General features: G+C 35.3%; 1 protein-coding gene across 1 annotated transcript in view; it reads right to left on the bottom strand.

The window, feature by feature from the left end:
- Window positions 1–25,628, bottom strand: part of Erbb4 (erb-b2 receptor tyrosine kinase 4) — a 1,009,337-nt gene that overhangs the window by 312,820 nt on the left and 670,889 nt on the right. The window contains exon 4 of the mRNA XM_042679248.1: window positions 23,096–23,230. Within this exon, the coding sequence (XP_042535182.1) occupies window positions 23,096–23,230 (135 nt within the window). The remainder of the gene's footprint in view (window positions 1–23,095; window positions 23,231–25,628) is intronic.

Raw genomic sequence — 25,628 nt, 5'->3', positions numbered from 1 at the left:
GCAGTCTTGACCTCCTAAAACAACTTTTATTGGGGAAAGAAGTGAGAGAATATTGTCTTTTTCATGACCCTATAACTCAAAACAGGAAAATGGAACATTTATTGAGTGTCTGGGTTAAGCTAGTCCATAATCTTGGTGCTGGCTGAAAAATGGGTACCAGGGTCCTGTAGGAAATTTTAGGACCCTGGAAATAGGCAGAAAATAGGCAAATAATTATTACAACTATAATAAAGTATAGGTATGCTCTTAGTGATTTGAGAAAGGTTCTGCCATGGTTTGGGCATTTCAGGTAGACTTAAAGACCTAGTTTGTCCAGTGTAGAGAGGAAGGAAGGGAAGGTTATCCTTAAGAAGTTGTCCAAGGTAATCCTTAATAAGTAACATGGAAGTTTGGATAAGAACAACTACTTGGGGTCATAGTGTATAGATTATAGTCTCTTGAGAACATTTGCATGAGTTATGAAAGCTGGAATATGAGTTTACAATGTGTCTTACCATATTGGAGCTAACTCTTGATAAATGCTATAGAGTTGGCTAAGGATGGGGGAATTTGCCATGACATCATTTGGTCTGTAAGGTGGGAAATGGTTTGAGTAATGGTTTGAGTCTTGATTCTCAAAAGTTACTGCTAGCTTTTGAGTAGTTCGTAAAAGGTGTTAATTTATACTCTGGGGTGTGCTCTGGTTGTATTTTGTTTTGTTTTGCTTTAAACAACAGTAGGAGGATGTGATGTAGAGCATTTTTCTGACTTGGCATATCATTCCAAACTTGGTGGACATCACGGTTATCCTTTGGTACAATAGACAAATAACAGATGTTGGGTCAAATCGGAAGCGTGAATATCTAAACTTTCAGATGAAAAGAGTGCAAAAATCTAGCAGTCTTTATGTTCCAGAATCTATGCTTTAATTTGTGGACACAGGTGGGAGAAAGGCCCATAGTTAAAAATAAATGAATAAGAATAAGTAAATTTCACAGCACTCAGATACAGTGAGTCTCAATGTGATTTCAGCAAATAATGAATGAGCAGGAACTAATGACATTACTATCATGTGGACTTACTCTTGTATATAAGATGGTAAGACTTCTCCAGTTCTACACTGACAACTTTCATTGTCTTGTATTTATTCATTTCCTCACTTTCATTATGTACATTGACTTTATTCTTTCTTTCAGTCTCCATTCCATTTCCCTTCCTTGCTTCCAAAGTTAATTACTGAATGGAAACCTCAACTTTTACAAATTTAGATAAAGCTTTTACACATTTTTTTTCCCACTAAAAGGTGGACAGGAATTTTCATTTGTGATGGAAACGAAGTTTAAGAAATTTTAAAATGCACAGTTGGAATTTTCCTTCTTTCAATTAAATAAGGAGTCAGTAATTCAAAGTATTTTAAGTAGTCACTGTGTGGAAGGCAGAAATAAGTAATGTCAACCATGTCAAACTAGGGGTTTCTACAAATGTCATCATGCTATTTAATCAATCCACAATCCAAGTATTGAGAAAAGCATATTCATGTGATTAAGAATCATTTTGGTAAAGTGTTAAATATATCTACTTAGTCTGCAACATTTCTATCCCTTCCTGCAGTGGCTCAACACCCTACTGCCAAATCACTGGCTGCCAGAACATACTATAGATGAAAAGTGAGTTCTTCGTACACTTTTTCTCTGCAAAAGTTTGAAAGTACTAAGCTCTCTTTGCAATTGTCATTTGTCCTGACGCCCTTTAAGAATACAGAAAGCCTGGCGCCGGTGGCTCATGCCTGTAATCCTAGCTACTCAGGAGGCTGAGATCTGAGGATCACGGTTCAACGTCAGCCCAGGCAGGAAAAGTCCATGAGACTCTTTTCTCCAATAAAGCACTCAGAAAACCGGAAGTGGTGCTGTGGCTCAAGAGGTACAGCACTAGCCTTGAGCTGAAGAGCTGAGGGACAGTGCCCAGGCCCAGAGTTCAAGCCCTATGACCACCAACAACAATGACAACAACAACAACAAAAAAAAACACAGATCAATCCTGGAAAGAAATGACAATGGTAAAAATCTAAGCTACACATAGAAATGCTGAACAGGGAAAGATGGAAAATTTAAGCAGTTAGTTATTAAATTCTGTTAAATTGTAAATGGAAGCAACTGACTACTCCATTATTATGATGATTATAGTTTTGCTTCCACACAGAGTTAAGTAGTTGGACAGATCAACATAAATTCTACAGTCAAAAGGAAAACTGAAGTGGTGGCTAAACTCTATTCCTAACAGGGGATATAAAACTAAAGGATCTTAATTTGAGGTCAGTCTACACAAAAAGTTGTGAGACCCTATCTCAACCAATAGCTCGGCACAGTGTTACAAATCTGTCATTCCAGTTTCACAGAAGGTTGAGATCAAGATGTTCCAGGCCAATAAAGAAATGCAAATCAAAACCACATTGAGATTTTACCTCACCCCTATTAGAATGACCGTTATCAAGAAAACGAATAAAAACAGATGATGGCAGGGCTAAAGGAAACGGAATGTAAACCTGTTCAACCACTCTGGAAGACGTACACAGGTTAGAGGTTCCTTTTGACCCAGCAATCGCACTCTTGGGCATCTACCCAAAAGATATTGTATTTCTTATGTCATCTCCAGGATTATGGTGGACAAGATTTCTCCTCTCCTGGTGCTTTTGTCTTACATAGTTACTCACTCAAATTGCCCAATCTGTTCCAGAAAATATACCAATTGTTCTTTTGTTAGATCACAAATGAAATTATATCATAAAAAAGGTTCTAGCCAGCCTACACAAAGATGTTTCCAAGACTCCCATCCCCGACACTAACAGTAAAAAGCTGCATGACCAGGAAGCTTTAATAGGAGACTATAGTTCTGGCAAGCCCAGATAAAAATGACAGATTAAAAATGGCTAGGGAAATATTTCAAATAGTGAATTGCTTAACTAAGCAAATACAACGCTCTGAATGAAACCCAATAAACTAAAAAAGACAGAGAAAGAGAGAAAGTGAAAGAGAGAGAGAAAGAAAGAGAGATTGAAAGAGAGAAAGAAAGAAAGAAAGGAAAGAAGGAAGGAAGGAAGGAAACAGAGAAAAACAAAGAAAGGGAAGAAGGAAGGGAGGGAAGGAGAGAGAGAAAGAAAGAAGGAAACAAGAAGGGAGAGAGGGAGGGGAGAAAGAAAGAAAAGAGAAAGAAAGAGAGAGAAAGAAAGGAAGGAAGGCAGAAAGGAAGGAAGGAAGGAAGGAAAGAAAGAAAGAAAGAAAGAAAGAAAGAAAGAAAGAAAGAAAGAAAGAAAGAAAGAAAGAAAGAAAGAAAGAAAGAAAGAAAAGAAAGAAAGAAGAAAAGGAAAGAAAGAAAATTAGTCATGGTAACACATGTAATCTTGGCTAATGTAGAAGTAGAGACAATAAAATGGCAAAATGTCAGTGTATTACTCTATCTGAAAAATAAAGTGTAAAGGTCTGGGATAAAAGTCCTTGAGTTCTAAGCCCAGTTCTGTGGAAAGAAGGAAGGAAGGAAGGAAGGAAGGAAGGAAGGAAGGAAGGAAGGAAGGAAGGAAGGAAGGAAGGAAGGAAGGAAGGAAGGAAGGAAGGAAGGAAGGGAGAGAATAGGAAAAAACTATTGATAATAACCTATTAAGAATCTAAGATTGTTGATTACTACTATTATCAACAGACTTGGGTAATCATAATGACCAACACAAAACCTACTATTTATTATGACAAAAACAATTTATTATATCTTTATATTTATTTTGTATGCATTATATAGCTATTATATGTTATGAGAAAAATGAAAGCAATCTTATTCTAAAGAAATCTCTTTTTTCATTAAATAGAACTATCTGTTACAATACTACCTTGTGGCTTACTTGTATAGATAGCAAATGCTTGAAAATGTAAAGCAAATGCTTTACATTTCTAAAATGGAATCCTGGACCTTCTCATCCCACTAAAAAATTATTTCAGTAAAGCTCTCTTCACTGCAAGCCAATAGCTCAGTCATTCCAAAAGCTAAACATTTAGAGTCCACCCTAAGCCTTTATTCTTTCACGATCTACATGCAAATGCTTTTCATGTATTGGAAGTACTCATGCATTGTTTCAAAATAATAATATATTTTTGTCACCCGCCACTTTTGGTTTGTATTTTGTTCCTAATTTTGAGTAACACTAAATATTGCCCAAAATAATATTCTAAATCCTTTCATATAAACATAATTTTGTTCCAAATTTTATAAGATATTTTAATTGGTGCATGTAGGAGATCAGTACATATTTTTGGTGAAAATACACATTGGGAAAATATTACTAATCACATGTCATAGTTTTTCAGAAGGCTTACAGCTTATAAAATGATGCTTGGATAGGAAAACAAATGACCATCTCTTTCATTATTTCCTCCTTGAAAACTTGATGGAATCACGGAGAGCTGTATGAATTTGTAGGAGACTGGCACATAGATCAGAACTTTTGTAAAAGGATTAATGGCTCCAGCAGTGTGCCAAAGGTCGCTCTGCACATCTATCATATTTGACCTTTAAATCACTAATTGGATAAAACATTTGAGATATGCTTAGTATATTTGCAAATGATACAAACCCAGAAGGGGTAACATATACTGTGATGGGAGTATAACACTGAGATTTTAAGATAATCTGGTAGCTGACATGATGAGCCAAAATTAAGATACATAAAAGTTCATGCTATGAATTTAAATTCCTGTACTTGTGAGTCTCAACTGTCACTCCACACAAATGCCAACAGCTATGCGCTTGTACACACAGACTCATGCTCGATTAGGGCATGAGGTGTGTCAGAGTTTGGGTTCTCGTGCTGCTATTAGTTGTGTTATTCCTCACATAGAGTTTGCATCATGTTATCTAATCCAGTCTACACAGAATCAGCAGTACTAACCCCTTCACCACATCATCTGACATTTACCGAACACCTTTTACACAGGGGACTAAGTGTTTTGGCCTATCTCCTTGAGTTTGCGCAACAAACTCCAGATGCTGTTATTATAGCACAGGCAGTATTATTTGTCTTACTTTATAGATTAGAATATGGAAAGCATCCTGTAAGTGAAGCTGGAGACTTGTTTCTTATTGGCACCTCAGCCCTTTTTATATATATAAGAAATTGTGTCTTTTGCTCATGTTTTTATCTCTAATTGGCAATTACTTTTATTCCAATTCTTGTTTATTAAAGTTCATCAGTAAGAGGGGTAAAATAGATGTCAATTAAATGTAAACACATTTTAGTATTGGCATTTATTTCTAATAGGGAACCTGGTAGGAAATTAGAGCCCCAGTTAAGAGGAGATAAAAGTTGACTGAGTATTATGGAGTACCTACTTAATTTACAACACTGCCAATTACTTTGCTAACAGTTTATATCAATGAAACACAGAAATGAATGCTGGAGAAATGTGGAAAATATAAGCTTTTACTAACTGGAGACAAAAGTATAAAAGGCCAGATTTGAAATCATTTTCATCTGACCTCCTTTACCATCTTTACAGCTGTTGGGCTCTGGGGTAGAGCTGAATTTCCTCTTTAATAAAATATAGATGACGATACTCACTTTATATGGAGGTTAGGTATGATTAAGCGGAGTTGCATATCTAAACTGCCTGGCATGTAATAAGCATGAGTCAACATTAACTCCTTTCTTTTTCCATCATAAGACTGTATAAAAATATTAGAGAAATGAAGTCATGGACAGGGTAGGAAGAGATTTCTCAGATAAATCAAGTGATCTGGAGACAGAAGTGTTTATGACAGGGTTGATAATGATCAGTAAGTTACCACAGAGAGGACAGAAGGCCTGGGACAGGAACACTGTCAGGTTTGGCAGGTAAGGACAAGCAGCTTTGACAAACGGGTTTGCATGCTTTGGCAAAACTAGGAAAAGCCCAAGTCTCAAGGAGAATTGTACTTAAATTCCACATTTGTACAAATTTTATTTGGCTTCTGGAATTCCACATCTGTGTGCCCTTCGGAATGGTGTACATAGAGGGGAGAAAATGGGGAAAGGGATATGTTAACATGTGCTCCAGCAAATGACTCACAAACGTGTAGATGAAGATAATGAATATATGAAGATTGACGATATGATATTCATTGGCACTGGCATCTTGATCCACCTGATGCACTTATAAGGTTGCCAGTCAGATATTAATGGATCCTAAGGAGCTGCAACCATCCACATATTTAGGTTGTGATTGGTGTTACATTTGAGAAAGCTGATTTTACAACCAGAATTTAAGTAAAGGAAATGTACTCCTCTCCATGAACAATAAAGTTGGTTCAGAATCATTGCTTGTGGCAACAATCATAAACTCTTTCTCTAAAATCTCTCACTCAACCCAGCACTACCAAGCTATGTCTCTTTCTGCCTTACTATATCACAAAGTTTCATCCTGCTACCTACTCCTATCCTAACTGTATCATTTTTATTTGGTAGGGACTCTGTCATTCTAAATGTTTTTCTTGTTATATTCTACTCTCTGTTATATTCTACTCTATTCTGAAAGCGTATTGCAGTATCATAGAATCTCCCACCTCAGGCTGTGCAAAGAATGTGTGTGTGTGTGTGCGTGTGTGTGTGTGCGCACTCATGCACATGTGTGTACATATATCAGTACTATTTGTTCTGAGGGAGAGATGGGGTCAGACACACAATGTTTGAGTGGGTTGGGAAGGAAATTCATTAATATACCCAAATTTGTAATTGTTATCCTGTCGGCGAAGCCAGTATTTGAGGAATAGTGTCTTGGTTCTATTCTACTACAAACTTAAAGAATTTCCCATAATCTGTTACAGGATTGTCTCCATGGACATCCTCTGCTTTCAGCTGTTTTTGACTTGACAACTCCAAGAATAGATCTAGATCCTCTATGAATTAATAAAAACTGGGTATTATCATGGGAAAGCTGAGATAGGTGAAATTATTACAAGTTCCTTAAGGGAAGGAAACATTTCTTCTCAGTTCTTCTCAGTGCTCAAAACACAATAGAGTTCTCAGATTGAATAAACCAACGTTTCCTTTACTGAGGCTAATATTTTCACACCACAGTGCTAACATGGCTTCTTCAACTCTGAGTAAATTTTGAAAACTCTTATAATGTCTGCGGTTTGGGACTTTATAATTATGGCTGGGGCCATTAATCTTGTAGCTCCCCTCCCTCTTTATTATATTTGAGATTGAGACGGAGTTTTGTTAGAGATTGCTAGCCTGTAGCAGTCAGTTGGGGAGATGAGACATCACTAAGACAGATAACAAAGAAAAATGGATAACAAATTGGAAAAGATTAGGTAGTTCCACGGCACTATATTAAACAAACTCTTCTGAACTATAGCAGCCAGAAGTCTCATGTTACTCCATTTTTTTTTTCATCTGCCATGTCTTAGCTCTTAAGAGGCTTATCTCTGTGTGTATGTCTATATAGCTATACATCTTCAAGACCTTACTTATTTTTAAGATTAAAAAAAAGCTTACTTTAACAAATAGGTTTATTTCTAAAATGCCACTGTAAACCTGAGAAATGAAAATGTAATTTTAAAATTGATGGAAGTAAAAGGAAAATATCCCAAGAGTCATTTCAGTAAGTAATAAGCAAAAAATGTCTTGGCATAGAATGCTTTTATTAATTCACCTTTGAAGTTCATACAAAAAAATCCTAAATTTCAAGAATAATAGATTTATAATATATTTTTAAATTCAATTCCATCAACAAGCTAGTTCAAAGAAATTTCTTCTTGATGCACTAGTAAAAAGAAAGGTTTTGAAATTGAATCATTATGGAAAAATGATAAATGATTGTATGCCACTGCAAATACATTTACTATATTCCATTGCAAATTACTTATGCCTAAATATCAAACAACCACCTACGGTTCAGCCCCAGCTTTTTGTTTTCCAGGAAAATATTTTTACTTTGAAATTTGTGATTGTCTAAAATAGAAATCCTCCAAATAGAATTTTTTAAAAAAGAATCTTCTCAATTAATTTTTACAAAACATTAATCATAGCTGATATATACTGTAGTTTAACTGTATAAAATTAAAGTATGATTCTGGGAACTTTATTTCCTATGACAGCCTTGAGAAGATTACTACTACAGACCAGAAAGCTAAGACCAGAAAGGTTAATAGCTTGTCCACGATCACACAGAAAGGAATAAGCCTGAGATTGAGCCCAAAAATATCTACTCCAGAGCCAATGCCATAAATCAATACAGCCAAGTATCTAATTGATGTTAAAAAGATCCAATAATGGAAGACACTACAATAAAGGAGGATGGAGCACATGTATTAGATGAGAACCTACATAGGAAAACAGGTTTCATGCCACAATAAGTCCTGGTTTCCAAAGTGATTAGTACAAATGCTAAAGTTCAATGGATTTTAGAAGGCCAAGAATCAATTCAGTAACGATGTTGAGAGGGATGATTAACACAGACACTCAATGGCAAGTAGGGGTTGACTCACAAGCAGATTTGAAAAGGTGATTTGTGTCGTTAGTGATGCATTAGTTCAAATTCAGTATATGGTAAGGAACATGGTAGAAGATGCTATAAGCAGATATCAAGAACATTACAAAAAGTGTCTCATCCCATCTGCCCCATCATCTCAGAACTATAGATCCATTTGAGGATAAATGAAGAAAGATAATTTAGAGAAGGCTGACTAGGTTTTCAATTCTATTCCATTGGTCCTGAGGTCTGTTCTTGTGCCAGTACCAAGCTCTTTTGATTACTATGGCTTTGTAGTAGAGTTTGAAATTTGGTATTGATATTCCTCCAGCACTGTTCTTTCTGTTAAGGATTGTTTTTGCTATTCGGGGTCTTTTTATTGTTCCATATGAATTTTTGGATTGCTTCTTCTATTTCATTGAAGAATGAAGTTGGAATATTGAATTTGTAGATAGCCTTGGGAAGTATTGCCATTTTCACTATGTTGATCCTTCCAATCCAGGAGCATGGGAAGTTTTAGAAACATAGGTCCCACAGTTTCCTTTATTTGCAATAACTAGTATACATCTGAGATAAGCAAAAATGGTCTGATAAGTCAATGTTAGGCGAAATGAACCCTAAGATAAGGACACAAGTGGTTTTTTCTTTCTTGCTATTGTTTCTAACATATTTATAAGATATTTCTTTGTTGCTTTGTATATCCCTCCCCCCACGGTATAACCCCTGTTTTCACGGTATTTGATGTTGGTATAATTTGTGGAGGGAAAGGGAAAAAACAAATTTTTTAAATAGGGATACAGGTGGATCCATTGCAACAATGAGATGTACAAATTGTTATGTCGAAAAACGAACTTTACAATTTAGGGAGGGGGGAGGATCCCACAAGGGGGAGGGGACGACAGAGTGGGGGGAAATGGGAAGGGATGGGAAGGGGAAACAAAGGAGGAGGCAACAATGCTTGATAAGAAATGTACTCATTACCTTGCTCATGTAATTGTAACCCCTCTTACACTATTTTCACAACAACAACAAAAAAAGAAGGCTGACTAGTACTTAGGGCAGGTTATAGGATAGTGATGTTTATAATATAAGAGGACCAGATTATAGTTTTAAAAACAGACATAATAAAGCTAATGTTTACTGAACACCAAACGATGTACAGAAACAGTAATACTTTTTACTTTAATCAAGTTGAGGTGATAATCTACTATAGTTAGAAACAATTAGTTAATATTAAAACTCAGAATCCAAGCCTGATATCAAATGCAAAGGTGTATTTCATAGCAAAGAAGCAGAGAAATAAACAAGAGAAAGACTCAAACAGGGTCAGGTGAAAGGGTTTTGGCAGAGAGGAAAAAGAGAAGAGAGAAGCACAGTGGTATCTAATTTCTATTATTATTATTATTTTATTTTATTTTTTGGTCAGTCCTGGGGCTTGAACTGTGGGCCTGGGCGCTGTCCCTCGGCAATTCAGCTCAAGGAGAGCACTCTACCGCTTGAGCCACTGCGCCACTTCCAGTTTTCCAGTGGTTTTCTCACTGCCTTGGCTGGCTTTGAACCACGGTTCTCAGATCTCAGCCTCCTGAGTAGCTAGGATTACAGGCGTGAGCCACCGGCACTCGGCTGTGGTATCTAATTTCTTGTCTGTATGCTTCCTTGTTTGCATTTTTAAAAATTTTCTCAATGGGTGCTATGCTCTTAAATGGCTGGTTTTCTTCTGTGAATGTCTGTGTCCACTGAATACACTGTGATGAGTAACTTACTATTTCTTAAGAACGTTAGAAAGCTGCATGCTCTTAATACTAATGTTTGTCTTCTGAATCAAAACAAGCAGATCTCTGTCAAGAATACAGCTAGAAATATCCTTAGACATTGGATTACGCCACTAAAGATAATTATAATGTTTGAAATTGTGCAACTTAGTGAAATTGAAAAATGTATATATGAAGGTTGTCTAATGCTTTGTTCCTTTTTTAAACTTTTAGGTTTACCATGGTAGCATTCCTAGTAAAACAATTTTTTAACTTTTGGAAAATTTAATTTGGCATGTGATTAAGATCAGGATTTTAATGCTATATTCTATATTTTATGTAATTTTTTGATTGATAGCATAGAAAGTATTTTTAGAAAAAATAAATGCCTTAATCAAATCTTTGTTTCATAAGCCATGAAGAGGTAGGAGAATAAAATTGGCTGATCAGATGACCCACTTTTGAAATGGCTTTTCCTTTGTGCATGTTTTTATTCAAGCATTTTTAAAATGTATTTTTCTTACTTGTATTTTGAGGAGAACTTTAAGAGAAACGTCATTACATAATTTCCTTTCCATTTTTTCCCTCTACTTAAAAAAAGTGTACCTTCAATTGGGAAAAAAGTCACCTCTAAGTAGAACATAATTTGTTCTTGCCAGGTGGCAAAGAATTAAATAAAAGTTACATACAACTGCTTGACACAATCTAGGCTAGAAAGATTGCTGAGTGAATGAGCAGCTTGATCTGTATTCATCTGCCCCCGCCCCCGTCCTCCCCCTCCCCCTTCTCTCTAAGAGAGCCACATCCTGTCCGCACCAACCACAGCAACCAACTTTACCAACTTCTCCTGCAGGTGCTCAATAAGAGGAGACAAGCTGGAGAGGACAGACACATAGAAAACTTTTTGCAAATATCATAACAACAGAAATCTGGATGTCAACACAAACGTGCAGTTATGGCTAAGCATCCCTTTTTGGGTTCCAAACATTTTTCAGGTGATAAGGACTTAGAAGGAAAATAAAGCAGTAAGGGAGGGGACAGTAAGGTGCTGCTACATTTTGAAATTGTGTTCTCAGTAGTAAATAAAGATGGAATTTGTGATTAAATCTGTGAATGATGATTTTAGAGTAGGACACGCATCTACATAAATACCCTATGCTTTTACAAAGCATAGAAATGATTTGTAAATCTGTCTTTTACATAAATCAATTATTTACTATTTGAATTTAAATGTCATTTAAATCAGACAAGATGAATATCTTTTTCTTGGAAATTGAACTCAGTCTTTATCATCGTTGCATTTTCAACTTTATATCTGATTGCTTAAGACCGAGAATTCTTTGTGAATTCTCATGCAACAGGGAATGACATATTGCTTATATGGGAATACATTTTCAAAGACAAGTATCACCAAATGCCTGTTACTGTTAATCATTTTACATTAATATTCTAATTCTATTATTTAAAACATTTGAAAGTAAAAGTGCTCTGAACAATGTTACATTCGTTGTTAAAGAAAATAAACACTACTGAGTTATTTTTAGGAATTGGAAAGGTAAGAAGAAAAACACTGAATTCAAATATCATCAGTTCTTTAGAAACCCACTATTCTGAAAAATATTAGGAATTAGCACTTGGCAGTGCTGATTACTTTGATTCCCTAGTCTTTCTTTTTTGGGTCTGATATTATAAAAGGATTTTAACATTATCAAGCGACTTTTAGTTGAAAAGAACTTTTAATAAAAAGTCACATAATTAGCCAGTTGACTGTGGCTCATGTCTGTAATCCTAGCTACTCAGAGACTTGAGATTTGAGGATTAAAATGTGAAGCCAGCTTGGGCAGGAAAGTCCTTGAGACTCTTAACTCCAATTAATTGCCAAACAGCTGGATGTGGAGCTGTGGCTCAGTGGAAGAGGGTTAACCTTGAGCAAAGAAAGCTAAGAGTGCTCAGGCTCTGAGTTCAAGCCCACACATGTACCTAAATGTGCAGTGTACATGCACACAAAGTCATATATTTTAGTAAAAAGGCTTCTTAATCTACATTGTTTCAAAGACATGATAAAATCTCAAAGCTGTTCTCATATAACCAAATGAACTCCAAAAGGTCAAATTTTCAGAAAGTTCCATCACTTCACTCTTCACTAAAGTGAAGAGTGTCTATCATTCTTGCTTCTTACTAGAAATTGCACAATGCTGGCAACCAATCCTACCTTGAAAAATATGAGAATTAAAGTTATATAAGTACATTTGTTACTCCAGCCCGAGATGGACACAACATTAAGAATGTTAATATTGTTACTAAAATTAGGGACATAAAAATTTCAAACAAAAGAGAGGTGTTTCTTAATTAAGAGAGGATCACCTATTTGGTAGTGACTCATTTCAGCAAATATATACATCAAAATAAAATTTGATAATCCTTTTACCAATATAGAAATCTTAGAGTTTTCTAGTCTACTAAAACTTGTGCCTAGAATTTACTAGAATCAACAAAACAATTTTAAAGATTCTTAGATTTCTTTTTTTATTATTTTTATTTAAATTTTATTGTAAAGGTGATGTACAGAGGGATTACAGTCACATAAGTCAGGCAATAAGTATATTTGTTTTTGAGCAGTCTCACTCCCTCCCTCATTTCCCCCCTTTTTCCCCTCCCAGCACCTTTTCCCCGAGTTGTATAGTTCATTTTCAACATGGTGTCTAGTGAGCATCACTGCTGAATTGGTTCACCCTTTGTCCCACTATTTCTGTGTTTCCCATTCACCTCCCTAAATCAGATAAACTCATTCACAAGACAAATGGTACAGAAACCAAAAACAGTGACAAAAGGGAATGAAGAAGAATAAAGGAGAAAAAAAAATAACTGCACAGAATAAAATTTAAAAAACCCTCTGTTTCCATTTCTTGGAGTTCATTTCAATAAGCATCATTTTTTTTCAATAAGCATCATTTCATATGATCATATGCATGTGGCTATGGAGCCCTTGTAATCCTCTTCTGAGAATATCTGACTTTGTTCTCACTGTGTGAATGTTTAGAGTGCTTTTTAATTAATCATGTCCAAGTATAATTATTTTTTTTTACTACCCATTGAATTTACTTGTATATATATATATAGGCACATTCTAATTACAAATAAGGGAAACCATAAGCCCATGTTTCTTTGGATATGGCTTACTTCACTTAATATAATTTTTCCTAAGTCTTTCCATTTCCTTATGATTGAGGTAATATCATTTTTTCTGATGGAAACATAGCATTCCATTGTGTAAATATACCACATTTTCTTGATCCATTCATCCACTGAGGGGCATCTGGGTTGGTTCCATATCTTAGCTATGGTAAACAATGCTACAGTGAACATGGTTGTGCTGGTTGCAATAGTGTGGGCTGGTTTGTAATCATTTAGCTAAATGCCTAAGAGTGAGATTTCTGGGTCATAGGGAAGCTCTATATTTAGTATTTTGAGGAACCTCCGCATTTTCCAGAGTGGCTGAACAAGTTTACATTCCCACCAACAATGCATTAGGGTTTCCTTTGGGCCACATCCCCACCAGCATCTGTTATTATTAGTTTTATTGATAAGGCCATTCTAACTAGGGTGAGGTTGAATTTCTGTGTTGTTTTGATTTGCATTTCTTTTATGGCCAGAGATGTTGAACATTTCTTCATGCATCTATTGGCCATTCATTTTTCTTCTTTGGGGAAGTCTCACTTTAAATCTTTAGTCTACTTATTAATGGGGTTGTTGTTTCTTTGAGGATTAGAGCTCAAAAGATTCTGAGATTTCTATCATTCTTTTTTTTTCATTTTCTTCCTTTGTTTTATTCCTTTTAGTCATTGTTTTTTATTTTGGTACTCTGTGACTTGTATATATATATATATATATATATATATATATATATATATATATATATATCTGATTTGGTAAAGGGAATGGGAATAACAAAATGGTAAGACTCAGGATAAAGGATGAACCAAGACACTATGTTGGAAATGAACTTTACAAATTGAGGGAGGGAGTCAGGGGAGGATGGAAAGTAGGAGAAAAACAAGGGAGGGAGTAACAACGTTCCACAGGAAAAATACTCATTACTTTACTTATATGTCTGTAACTCCTCTGTACATCACCTTTACAATAATATAAAAATCTACTCAGACAGAATCTCTCAGAATGTACTCCGATTCATTCCCACATTTTAAAACACAAAGGTCATCTGTGGACATAAAGACGCTGGTCCATTCCTATTTCTAGACCAGACTTTACAATGTCTCCTCTGGTCACATCGTGTGTTCTCAACAGGTTATGATCGTGAGGAAAATATGGGTAGAAACTTAATCTAGAAAATTGGGTAGAAACATAATCTAGAAAATATCTGCTAGAGGGCTGGGAAGATGGCTCAGTGGTAGAGTGCTTGCCTTGCATGCATGAGGCCCTGGGTTTGATTCCTCAGTACCCACATAAGCAGAAAAAGCTGGAAGTGGCGCTGTGGCTCAAGTGGTAGAGTGTTAGCCTTGAGCTGAAGAGCTGAGGGACATCGCCCAGGCCCAGAGTTCAGGCCCCATGACCAAATAAAAAAAAAAAAAGCAAAAGAAAATATCTGCTAGAATCTTGAGCTTGTGAGGTTCAGAGAAGTAAATCTTGGAGGTAGAGGCTGAATGTGACCATTTCCGTAAACCATGTTTATTTATTTTTGCAAAACAAAAACAGTCTACTTACTACTTTTGAGGAAAATCTGACTTCAAAAGTGAACATGGATGTAGAGGCTAAATATATTATTTAACATTCAAAGGAAAAAATGTGGGAAGAACATGACCCAAAGAGTTGTCATTTTTCCTCCATAAATGTTGAGTTAAACTGCCTTGTCTCTAAAGATGTTTTTCTTTTGCAAATTGTGTGTGTGTGGATGTGTATGTTTATCTATTTCAACATTTTCTTACAAGTAACATAATTAGTTCACAATATACATGGTGTATAGACCTAATTTCTTTGTATTGTTGAAGAAGTGATAAGCAACTGAACTGGCTTAGCATGGCTTTACTAACACACACACACACACACACACACACACACACACACAGATTAAAATGTGTCCCAGATTCATTATTTTCTATAATTTGCTATTTTATCACACACTAGCATTGCTTAAACAATTGACTTCATAAGTAATTGAATTGTGGTAGAAATATAACCTAATCTGTGCAAACCAGGTATCTTCTCCAAAATTGCTAATGAGTGCTCCAAAGTAAGAGGATGTTTACCAAGGAAACCCATAAACAGAAAATTAGGGATATCCCCCTATTTCTTTTTTATGATAGCTACTAAGCATTTGCAAACACTGACATGTGGTATAATTTAAAACTCAGAGAAAGCACAGGCTTTTGAAAGTACAGTTATATAGCTTGTCTCTGAGAACCCTGACAGAGTCTGCAACTGTACTGAACAATTCCTAATGTAACCAAGTTGATACTTGAGAAACAGAACATGAAAAGAGCCTGGGCCTGTAGGTGGATGAAAACACCTAGGGAAAAATAAAGAAGCTGGGGGTTGATGGTGTTAAAGTGGCTAGAAGGTCTCCAGTGTGAGAGGTATCTTCACTGCAAAAGAGGAGCAGGGATATGGAAGTCATTATTGGGCTTCTATCTTTCCAGAGGAATGATTCTTTTTTTTATTTCTAAAAATGGGACTCATTTGTGCTTCGAAGGAGTCAGGTTCACCTAGCCTTAAGCAAAGGGTCACTTGCTAGAGTCAATGATGGCAAAGACTGGAGTATTGGAATCAAGAGATTAAAGCCAGAATGGCAAGACTGTAGTTGATTCCAGATTTTAGATGAATTGTACGTAAAAGGGAAGAGTAAATTATAATTACAAGTTATTGATATTAACATATGAACACACACAATTCACACACATTTAGGTGAAATTTTACCTTTTATTCATTTAATATATATATCTTTTAGTAGAAATGTGTGTTGTTACTTGTAACAAAACATGTTCTTCATGACAAATTATGAGGACTGAGAGGAAATAAATCTATAGTATGATGAATTCTTATATTCTATGTCTGATATGTGATCTTAAGTAGTGCTGATAACTAGATACCACTAGATACAACTAGATACCAGGTCACACTTTAGAAATCAGAGCTTATACTTCTCTAACTTTCCATATGTATTTTTTATGAAAAACTTGAGTGGCAGGAGCTTATCACATAGGATGAAAATACATGTATGCCTTGCAAATTTTGCTTGAAAAGTTAAACAATGAAGTGTGATACTCCTCAAGCAAAATGAGGAGGTAATCGAGCTAGCTGGTATATGAAGCTTACTCCTTGTAATGTTCTCAAATAAAACCTAATTCCTAGAATGAATGCCAGCAAATCTGGAAATCCATTTCTTTACAGAGGTCCTTTCACCTCAGGCCAGGATTTCTCATTAATGCTTTAAAGAAGCAGTAGTGCTATTTTTTAAAAGACATTCCTAGACACCATGAGTGCTTCTATTATTTTGTTAAGAATAATTGCAGCAGAATTCAGAAATGATATTTAGTTATTTGACTTCTGTTTTTACTAAATTAGACTGTTTTGTAGAACTTTAATAAAATCTAGCTTTGGTATTCATACAAATTCGTTCATCCTTTCAAATGTTTTCAGTATTTTCCTTCACCTAATATAAGCTTTTAATTTAAAAAATTCAAAGGCAGTATGTGATTTGATATATTTCAGCAAAATTGGGTTTGTTATATGTATAGAAAGCACACAAATTGACACTATACTGTTGGCAAATTTTACTATTTTTTAACTTTACTACAAAAGTCTAAACTTAGACTACTACTATTCACTTGAATACGTAAGGTTGGAGGAATGACAAAATTTTGTAGTATAATCAGATTTAACATTAAGTTTGACCTGTTGTCTAGCTTAATAATGTTACCTATGTAGATAAAATTTCCACATTTAGGAGGGGGAAATTATTAACTTGTAAAAGATTCATTAAGTGGAAAAAGTAGTTTTTAAGACAAATGGTTTTTAATGCTGACAGAACATTTCATAAATATGCTGCCCATCTATACAATTTCCATTCCCCATTCTAGTTCAGTCCTTGGCTGGTATTTGTTTCTGGAAAGTGGTTTCTAGAATTCTAGAAGTCTGCTTTTTTTCAGTGTCTTAGTGAGAGCAATCTATGAAAGACTACCTTTTACTTCCTTAAACATGGGTAACAGAAACATACAATATTTATGGAATATGAAAATAGTAGAACTACATTCTAAAAATGCTTCAGTCTATGTGCAGTTAATTAATAAGAACATAACGATGATCAGAAGATCTTTCCTTACTCTTTGGCCATAAGAAAACACTCTGGGTCACTTTGAGATTTTAGACATATTAAATGTATTGCTCTTAACCTTCTGGAGTCAATATAACAGCGTCTCACTGAAAACAAACAGACGAACATGCTGTTCCCTTTAGCCTGACACAGAGTTAATGACAGAAGCTTTATAAGGCAGACCTCACAGGGCAAAGCTGCCCTCTAAGCCCATCAGACTTGATGCACAGCAGGCAGACTATAATCTGAAGGAAGCTGGAGTACAGGACCAGGGACCCAGACTAGACTCAGTCATACATGTGCATGTTCTTAGCCCAGGCATTTTTTTATAGTGGCCTTTTCAAGCACCTCCAGTGTCCTTGCTGAAATGGGGAAGAGGAGGAGGAATAGGCTTAGACAAGACTTTCTTCCTGCCTAACACTCAGTACTGAGTAACTGTCCACTTTCAGTCCTTCCTCCTGCCCTGTGTCCAGCCTCCAGGCCCATAAAAACATGCAGGGCTTCCTTAACAAAGAGATAATTCTGAGTCTGTGTTGATCCACTGCAGAAGTCTGGCCTTTGTGTAGTGATATCCCGTATAAGAAAAACAATCAGATGGGGCAGGAGTAGGTGCTACCTCTAGTTTAACTTACTGTTTATACTATTGCAATTAAAGATTAGAAGCTTGATTGGTATGTTCATTCTGGCTTGTCTGAATGGAGTGCTGTGTGGCCTAGCAGCTTAGGCCTCTGCTTGCCAAAGCTCCTGACACACTCTTTTTATATTTGAGGAAATGGAATACTGGGAGCCCCAATGTCTGGCTCAAGATGGAATAGCGAGGTGACTGGTGGCAGCAAACTGTAGGACTAAGTTTCCAACCATCCTATGTAAGTCCCAAATACATTTCATAACTGTGCACTGCTCTTTGTTGTGAAATATTTGTATTTGCTTAATTTTTAGAGGGAAAATTATTCCCATTGCTTTAATATTCTCAAGTTAATACAAGTTGCTATTACAGTATTCCAAGTAAATGACATATCACTCACTGTATGGTGTTTACACACCAAAGGGTGTAAATAAGCTCTATTGGTGCTCCAATCTAAGAATGCTAGGATGCAAGATTATAAATCTTAGTAGGGATTCATGAAACGAAAAACCTCCAGAACCTTGGATTAAGATATCTCAACTATGATTCGCAGGTTATAGCTAGGGTATTTTTCCTAAATCATAAATAGGTCTTCTCTTGTTTCAACCAGTGCCCAAATAAATTTAACTTAAAAAAATCAAGGTTGTTTTAAAAAAATTGCATTTTTGCATTAAGAATTCATACTTTAAAAAAGAATTAATATTGCAACAATACGCATATAGAAATATTTAGCAAAATAATGCTAAATTGTAAATTATTCTTAGATTCCATGTCAAAATTAAACATATTGTAAATATCCACAGTACTACATATATATTAGTGTCTCAATTTCAGCTTATAATTATTATAAACTGATATATGTAAAAAGAATATGAATTTAGCAATATAAATTTTATAGTTTATATCTGCATAAATTAGATTAAGCAAGTAGATACATAGTGTTGTCTTTACTTGAAGAAGACTGGAAGTGGATAAGCTCCCTGTCTCTGGATTCTAACTTTTACTTTATACTTTTTTATAGAAGTGATAGTTTTTAAAAAAGTGTAGGTTAAATTTTATTTTCCCATTTATAAATTGTTATGGTTTGAATACTTTTTACACCCCTCCAAAATTCATGTTGAAAAGTGAATCCCTAATGCAGGGGTGTTGAGAGGAGGCCACAGTGGAAAACTTTTAGGTAATAAAGCCCTTGTCTTCAAGGTCAATGACATTACAGAAAGGGCTTTGGGAAGAGAGTTTCTCTCTTCCTTTGTTTTCTATGTGAGAAAAGGCCTTCTTTCCCCTTAGTGATGCAATGTTCACAGGAAGTACCTTGGAGAAAAACTAGGCTCTTAGTAGGTATCAGACAGGATGACAGCATCTTGACCTTAGATTTTCAAGCCTCCAGAACTTAAAGAATACCTTTTTTTCTTCCCAAATTGCCTAGTATTATCCATATAAAGTTTATGGAATTATCTATTCATTTATCTATTTTTTTCAGTTCTTTCTGCTGCCTATTATAAACTACAACAGAGAATAGGTGATAAATTAAGCCTTGTCCATCATAAAACTATAGGTAAAATGCCAGCTGTTTTTTTGTTAACATGCTGGTCCTGGGACTTGAACTTAAGGCCTGAGCAACTGTCTCTGAGCAATTTTGCTCAATTGAGACACAGCTCCACTTCTATCTTTTTGGTAGTTATTTGAACATGAGAGCCTCATGGGCTTTCCTGCTCAGAATGGCTTCAAATTCCAACCACACTCCTCAGATCTCAGCCTCCTGAGTAGCTAGGATTACAGGCATGAGCCACTATATCTCTGCCAAAATACCAGTTTTTACCTCTGGTCTTCATAAGGTCACAGAAGATATACCTCATCTAGCCTGAAGACGAATGTATTTTCAAAAGCTGATGAACGTGTTAAGGTATGATTAAGACTGTATGTCAAACAGAAGATGAAGGAAAATATTAAAGCATTATATGAAGTCAATTCATAGTTGTAAATTTGGTAAAAAAAAAATTTCTAATTTGGGATTGTTTAGATTTTTCTCTATATTTTTCCATTACCATTGCAGGATTTCTAAACAGGGCCACGGCTGGATTTTACTGAACAGAGGTCTTACAAGAGATTTGTCAGAAGAACTGGTTAAGATGGCAAGTAAGGAGAGCAATGAAACATACAAGCACTTAAACAGGAAGCCTCAGATTCCTGAAAGAATTATAGTTAGAATTTAAGAGGACTTGAACTTGAATGGGAAAACATTACATTATTATTCTTATCATTTCTACCAACTATAAATGTAAGGATCAGTCCAGATAGTAATTTGTAAGGTCCGCTCCTGGATGGCTAGCGGACTCCACCCTTCTCGCAGCAAAGTCTCCACCTAGTACCTGCGTTACCTAGGCAACTGGGACACCTGGAAGAGGCCACATCTGAATTTGATGTGGCCACACCTTTCTCCACCCATACCCTAGATAAGGCCTCGCCCAGGCCCAGAGGCTCTCTCTCTGCTCTTTTCTAGCTCTCAGCTTTTTCCTTCTCTTCTCTTTCCCAGCTCCCTTCTCTTTTCTAGCTCTCTCTGCTCTTTTCTAGCTCTTCTCTTTTCTAGCTATTTTCTCTCTTTTCTAGCTCTCTCTTAGTTCTTTTCCCCATCTCTCTCTCTCTTTCCCAGGCCTTTCCCCACCGCATGGAGCACCAAGATGGCCTGGTGCCAGCCTGAATGATGAATAAACCTACCCCTTACCTGAATACCATGTGCGTGGTGCAGTTCTTACTCGGCTACCTCTTTTTAAAAACCTAACAGTAATGTCACCCCCACTATGAACACTAGAAACTACAAATATATTCATACAACATTCCAGGATTTATATCCTTCTTCAAATCATTTACTTATTCTTAATTGTAGTAAAAAAAATAGCATGCCATTTATCATCTTAGTCATGTTAAGTGTATATGTCAGTGGTAGCTGGTATATTCACACTGATGTACAATGTACCTCCAGGAAATCTTCATCTGTCAAAACAGACTACAAATGCCTTAAACAGTCACTTCTCATTTTTACCTCACCCTCAGTTCTTGGCCACCAAAATTCTACATTCTGATATCTAAGTCTGACAGCTTTAAATATTTCACATAGATGAACTCAAACAGTATTTGTCTTTTATGTAGCTGACTTATTTCCTTTAGCAAAACAAGGACACATGACCCAATATTCAAATAGCAGCCAATTGGTTATTATCAAATATGGTGTCTTGCAGTATGCATAATGTGTCCAAAAATAAAGCTACTGTGTAAGCAGTAAAACTTTAGTTAATTTGTAATGGACCATTAGTTATGAACCCATTCTGCATTTTTAATTTTTGCACCTGCAATTATTTACATGAAAAATAAAAAGTGCAACCACAATTGCTTAATTATAGGCACAATCATCCAAATTAGCCCTCAAACACGGAGAGCACAAAGAGATACCATCTGTGAAAGTGCAGCAAACCCCTCCGACCTTTCCTAATCCAAGTGCTCTGAGGCTGGTGGGCACATTTCCCTTTGGCTTCTGTCTGAGGCTCTACTTTGCCTGGCCTCATTCATGCCTTAAAGGCTAGTCATTCTAAAAAGTTGAGAGTGAGCAGGACTTTCCTCTCATCTGACTAGTACCCTCCTGGCCCTCCCCTCATATCATATGTTCCAGAATGTGGGCACACTGAAAACAGAAGCCATTTCTGAAGTACATCATTTGCATTGTTCACACAAGCAGATTCAATTTCTATTCACATGTAATTTTACCCAGTAGGCAACTTGAATACCATAAAGAGGGAATCTCATACAAATTTCTGCTCGGAGTTGACAAGAAAATTATGTTATTCTTTTTTTTTAATGGAAAAAGGGTTTTAGCCACTTATTAAAAACACAGCTGTCAGTTTTCATCAAATATATTCATATTTCCTATTATCTTATTAGGGCCATCATGAAATTTAATAATTGTCCTTTGAAGTTTGATTTCCTACCGAAGCCTCATAACACAATCAGTACTATAGCAAATAATTATTGCGCTATGTGGAGACAATTATAATTTCAGGTGGGAAATATATAATAGTAGATGAGAAATTTAAAACCCAGTTTAATGTTTGATAAAGATTCTGTTCAAATGTCAGTAATAATAAATGTGGGGACAACCTAGCCTGCTTTATGAAAATGAAAGTGATTCCACAGAGAATAATTTCCAGAGGTGTTAATGATAGTTCAAATATTATTTGGTTATCATTTAATCATATTAAGCACTTGAATCTGATAAATCCTTTGTTGGTGACACACTACATATTTTTAATGGAAAATTCAGTAGCTTATTATACTAATGACCAAATCAGAAGCTAAATATATTTATTTTATAAGAAGACTATATAAATCCATTGTATACCTCTTGGAATTGTCATAAAATTTTACCCTGAAGGCTTAGGGATAAATGAAGGCCTGGGAACTCTGAGGTTGACTAGTTTTTAATTTTTATTAAAATAATCATGGTTACTGGGTACATTTTTCTCTGACTGCCTTTTTCTCAGTGGAGCATGAGCTATAAAAGTTGATGCACTAGCTACACATTAGTCTGAGGTTGGTGGACAATGGCATAAGACTATGGACACTTAAAATGAAATACATTGGGCAAAAGGGAACAAATTTTGTTTTTGTTTTTTTAATAAATAAAACTTTACATGTGTACAGTATTTTCACAATAAAAAACTTATTAATAAAAAACTTAAAAAAGTGGAAAACATAAATCAAAAGCAAAGAATTCATTAGGAACAAAATTGTAAAGCTGTTTGTTCTCTCATATGTAATGAAACACTTCAATTCCAGTTTGAGGTATTATTCATAGCATGATGTACAAGTTATTTATTTTCACATGGGAAACAAGAATATTTGAGACATCAAAAGGGACAATAGTACTTACATCCTGAGCTTCCATTCGTTGAGACCAGAGTCAAGTTGGAAGGCCATGGGTTCCGAACAATATCTTGCCAATGAATAGTGTCAGCATAACAAAGGAATTTGTTCTGGTCTACATAGACCCCACCATTCAGAATTTCTGTATTGGAAATAAAGAAATTTCTGGTCAGACTCTTGATTGATGAAAAGGTGATTGATAATGAATTGCTCAATTTTATTTTCAATATTAGAGTTGCACAGTAAGATGCCTTTTAATGTATACTTCCCTCAGTATTGTGAAAAAAAATTGTAAAAATTTGAGATTGAAAAATACAAAGAAAAATATAACCATTGAATTGTAACATTTAGAGAGAAGAACTCTTAATATGTTGATGGAGATCCTGTGTTCTTTCTTGTTTTATCCCTGAAATTGATATATATAATATTATATTACATAAATAATATTATATATATAATATATATAAATAATATATTATACAATATATTATAATATTTAATATCTCACTAGTTTGATTAAATATAATATGTTAAATATTGAGTAGTAATTATTATTTCATACCACTTTGATTAGAACATAGTATGAATCAAACATAGAGTATGAATCAAACAATAATTATTTTATAAATTATTCCTTTTTTGTCCCTTAACTTGTTCACCTCTGATTAGTCTTTAATATAATATTTCCACAAATGCTATCTCCCAAGACTATGTATGTTCTTATAGAGTATGGATGGTCTTATGACCTTCAATATAAATTGTTACATGGATTTTCCTAAAGCTAGTTTGAGTAAAATGTGACGTTGTCTGAAGTAGGTAGCTAAGTAATTAGTACAAATTGCTAATGCTTCTGTTACAAAAAATGTTCTGTGTTATCTTTAATGGAATCAGTTAGAATTGTAATTCTCCTTTAAGTGTAATACAAAGCAAGACATAACAAAAATCCCCATAGTTCACTGGAATGCAGCATGGCCATTTGATGTAATAAAGACAAAACTTTATTCTCTATTTCACCACTGATCTTGATTAGCTTCTTGTCTCCCAAGAAGAATGACCACAAATGCTGATTTTCTCCCAGATAGATTTAAATTGTCTAGGAAAAAATAAGATGTTCCCTTTGAAAAATATAGTTATTTTTAAAGAATCACCTACAAATAGGATCAAAATATTCCTGCTTATCATTGACCACATTTTCACCATTATGTCTAACAAAGAAACAATATAGGATGATCATGCACAAGTTTATGGAGGATTCCATTGCAGTTAAAAAGAGCAAAAGAAAGGATCCTTTTATCACCATAGTTTATACAGAGAGAGGATAGTTTTTGTCACAGATTCTATAACAGGCAGGTACAAGCCTTAGTTCAGTTGTTTCACAGTGGCTATTTTCTCCTCTATCATCCTGTGCCCTGAATTTATTCATTCAATGCACGAGTTGGCTGCTTCATCTAAGACATCTGTTTGGAATCGAAGGCAGGATGAAAGCAGAAGCAGAAACAAAAGAGTTACTCCTAGTGAGGCACTGACTTTCTTTTGGGGAAGAGATATATTTTTCAAGGATAATAACTAAATTTTGTTGGATAAAATAATATCCTGGGGCTATCTGACAAGACTGAGGAGGCAACTTTTTAGGGATATATTCCTGCTAGAACAAAACACAAACCAGTCAGAGTTTGTGAGGTAAAAAACAGCCATGATAATTGTAACCAAATCTGTCTGCATGCTACTCTAGGAAGGTCCTCTCATGCAATATTCCAAGCTAACCTTGTGAGTCACCTTAACCCAAAGAGACAAAGAATGCAAGTAATAAGTGACACCATAGATGGATATAGGTGGAGGTGAGCTTTGGGTGGGCACATATAAAATATCTCCCTGTATTGCAAGTAGAAAATTGGCCAGGCTAGTTTTTAATGTTTCAGACATTTGCACTTTTATAGTCAGATCTTGTTTCATATCAATGCTTTTGTTTACTATTGAAAGGAAGAAAGAAAGAAAGGAAGGAAGGAAGGAAGGAAAGAAGGAAGGAATGAAGAAAGAAAGAAAGAAGGAAAGAAAGGAAGAAAGAAAGAGAAACAAACAAAGAAACAAAGAAAGGAAGGAAGGAAAGAAAGAGAGAGAAAAAGGGAAGGAAGGAAGGAAGGGAGGTAGGGAGATAGGGAGGGAGGGAGGATGGAAATTAGATCATCTTTCTATTTCTAAAACCCAGTTCATTATTTTTCTTCGCTTAACCACACAACCTTCATCAAAATAGAAAGTAGATGCAAGATGTAAGAATGAATGGATTTCTATATTAATGTTTGGCATTAGGTTCCATCTGAGAAGTGTAAGCTTTCCCTGGAGACATTAGGTGACATTCCTCTGCTCTAGGAATAATTCTTCATTAGATGACAACAAAAGGAGATTCCAGCTGTTAGCCAGGAAACGAAGGATATTTTCCAGTCTATACCGGGAAAAGTTGTAGTTTCAAACAATGGGAAGGGAAAGGTAATAGCTCAAACATTATGAAAGGATCTTTGGTTTTCAGGAGTCACATTTAAATT

This window comes from Dipodomys spectabilis, unplaced genomic scaffold, assembly GCF_019054845.1.
Source record: "Dipodomys spectabilis isolate Male_0828 unplaced genomic scaffold, ASM1905484v1 ptg000051l, whole genome shotgun sequence".
In the NCBI taxonomy this organism is placed as follows: Eukaryota; Metazoa; Chordata; class Mammalia; order Rodentia; family Heteromyidae; genus Dipodomys; species Dipodomys spectabilis.
Note: the sequence above shows the minus strand (reverse complement) of the source record. Positions and strands in the feature narration are given on the sequence as shown.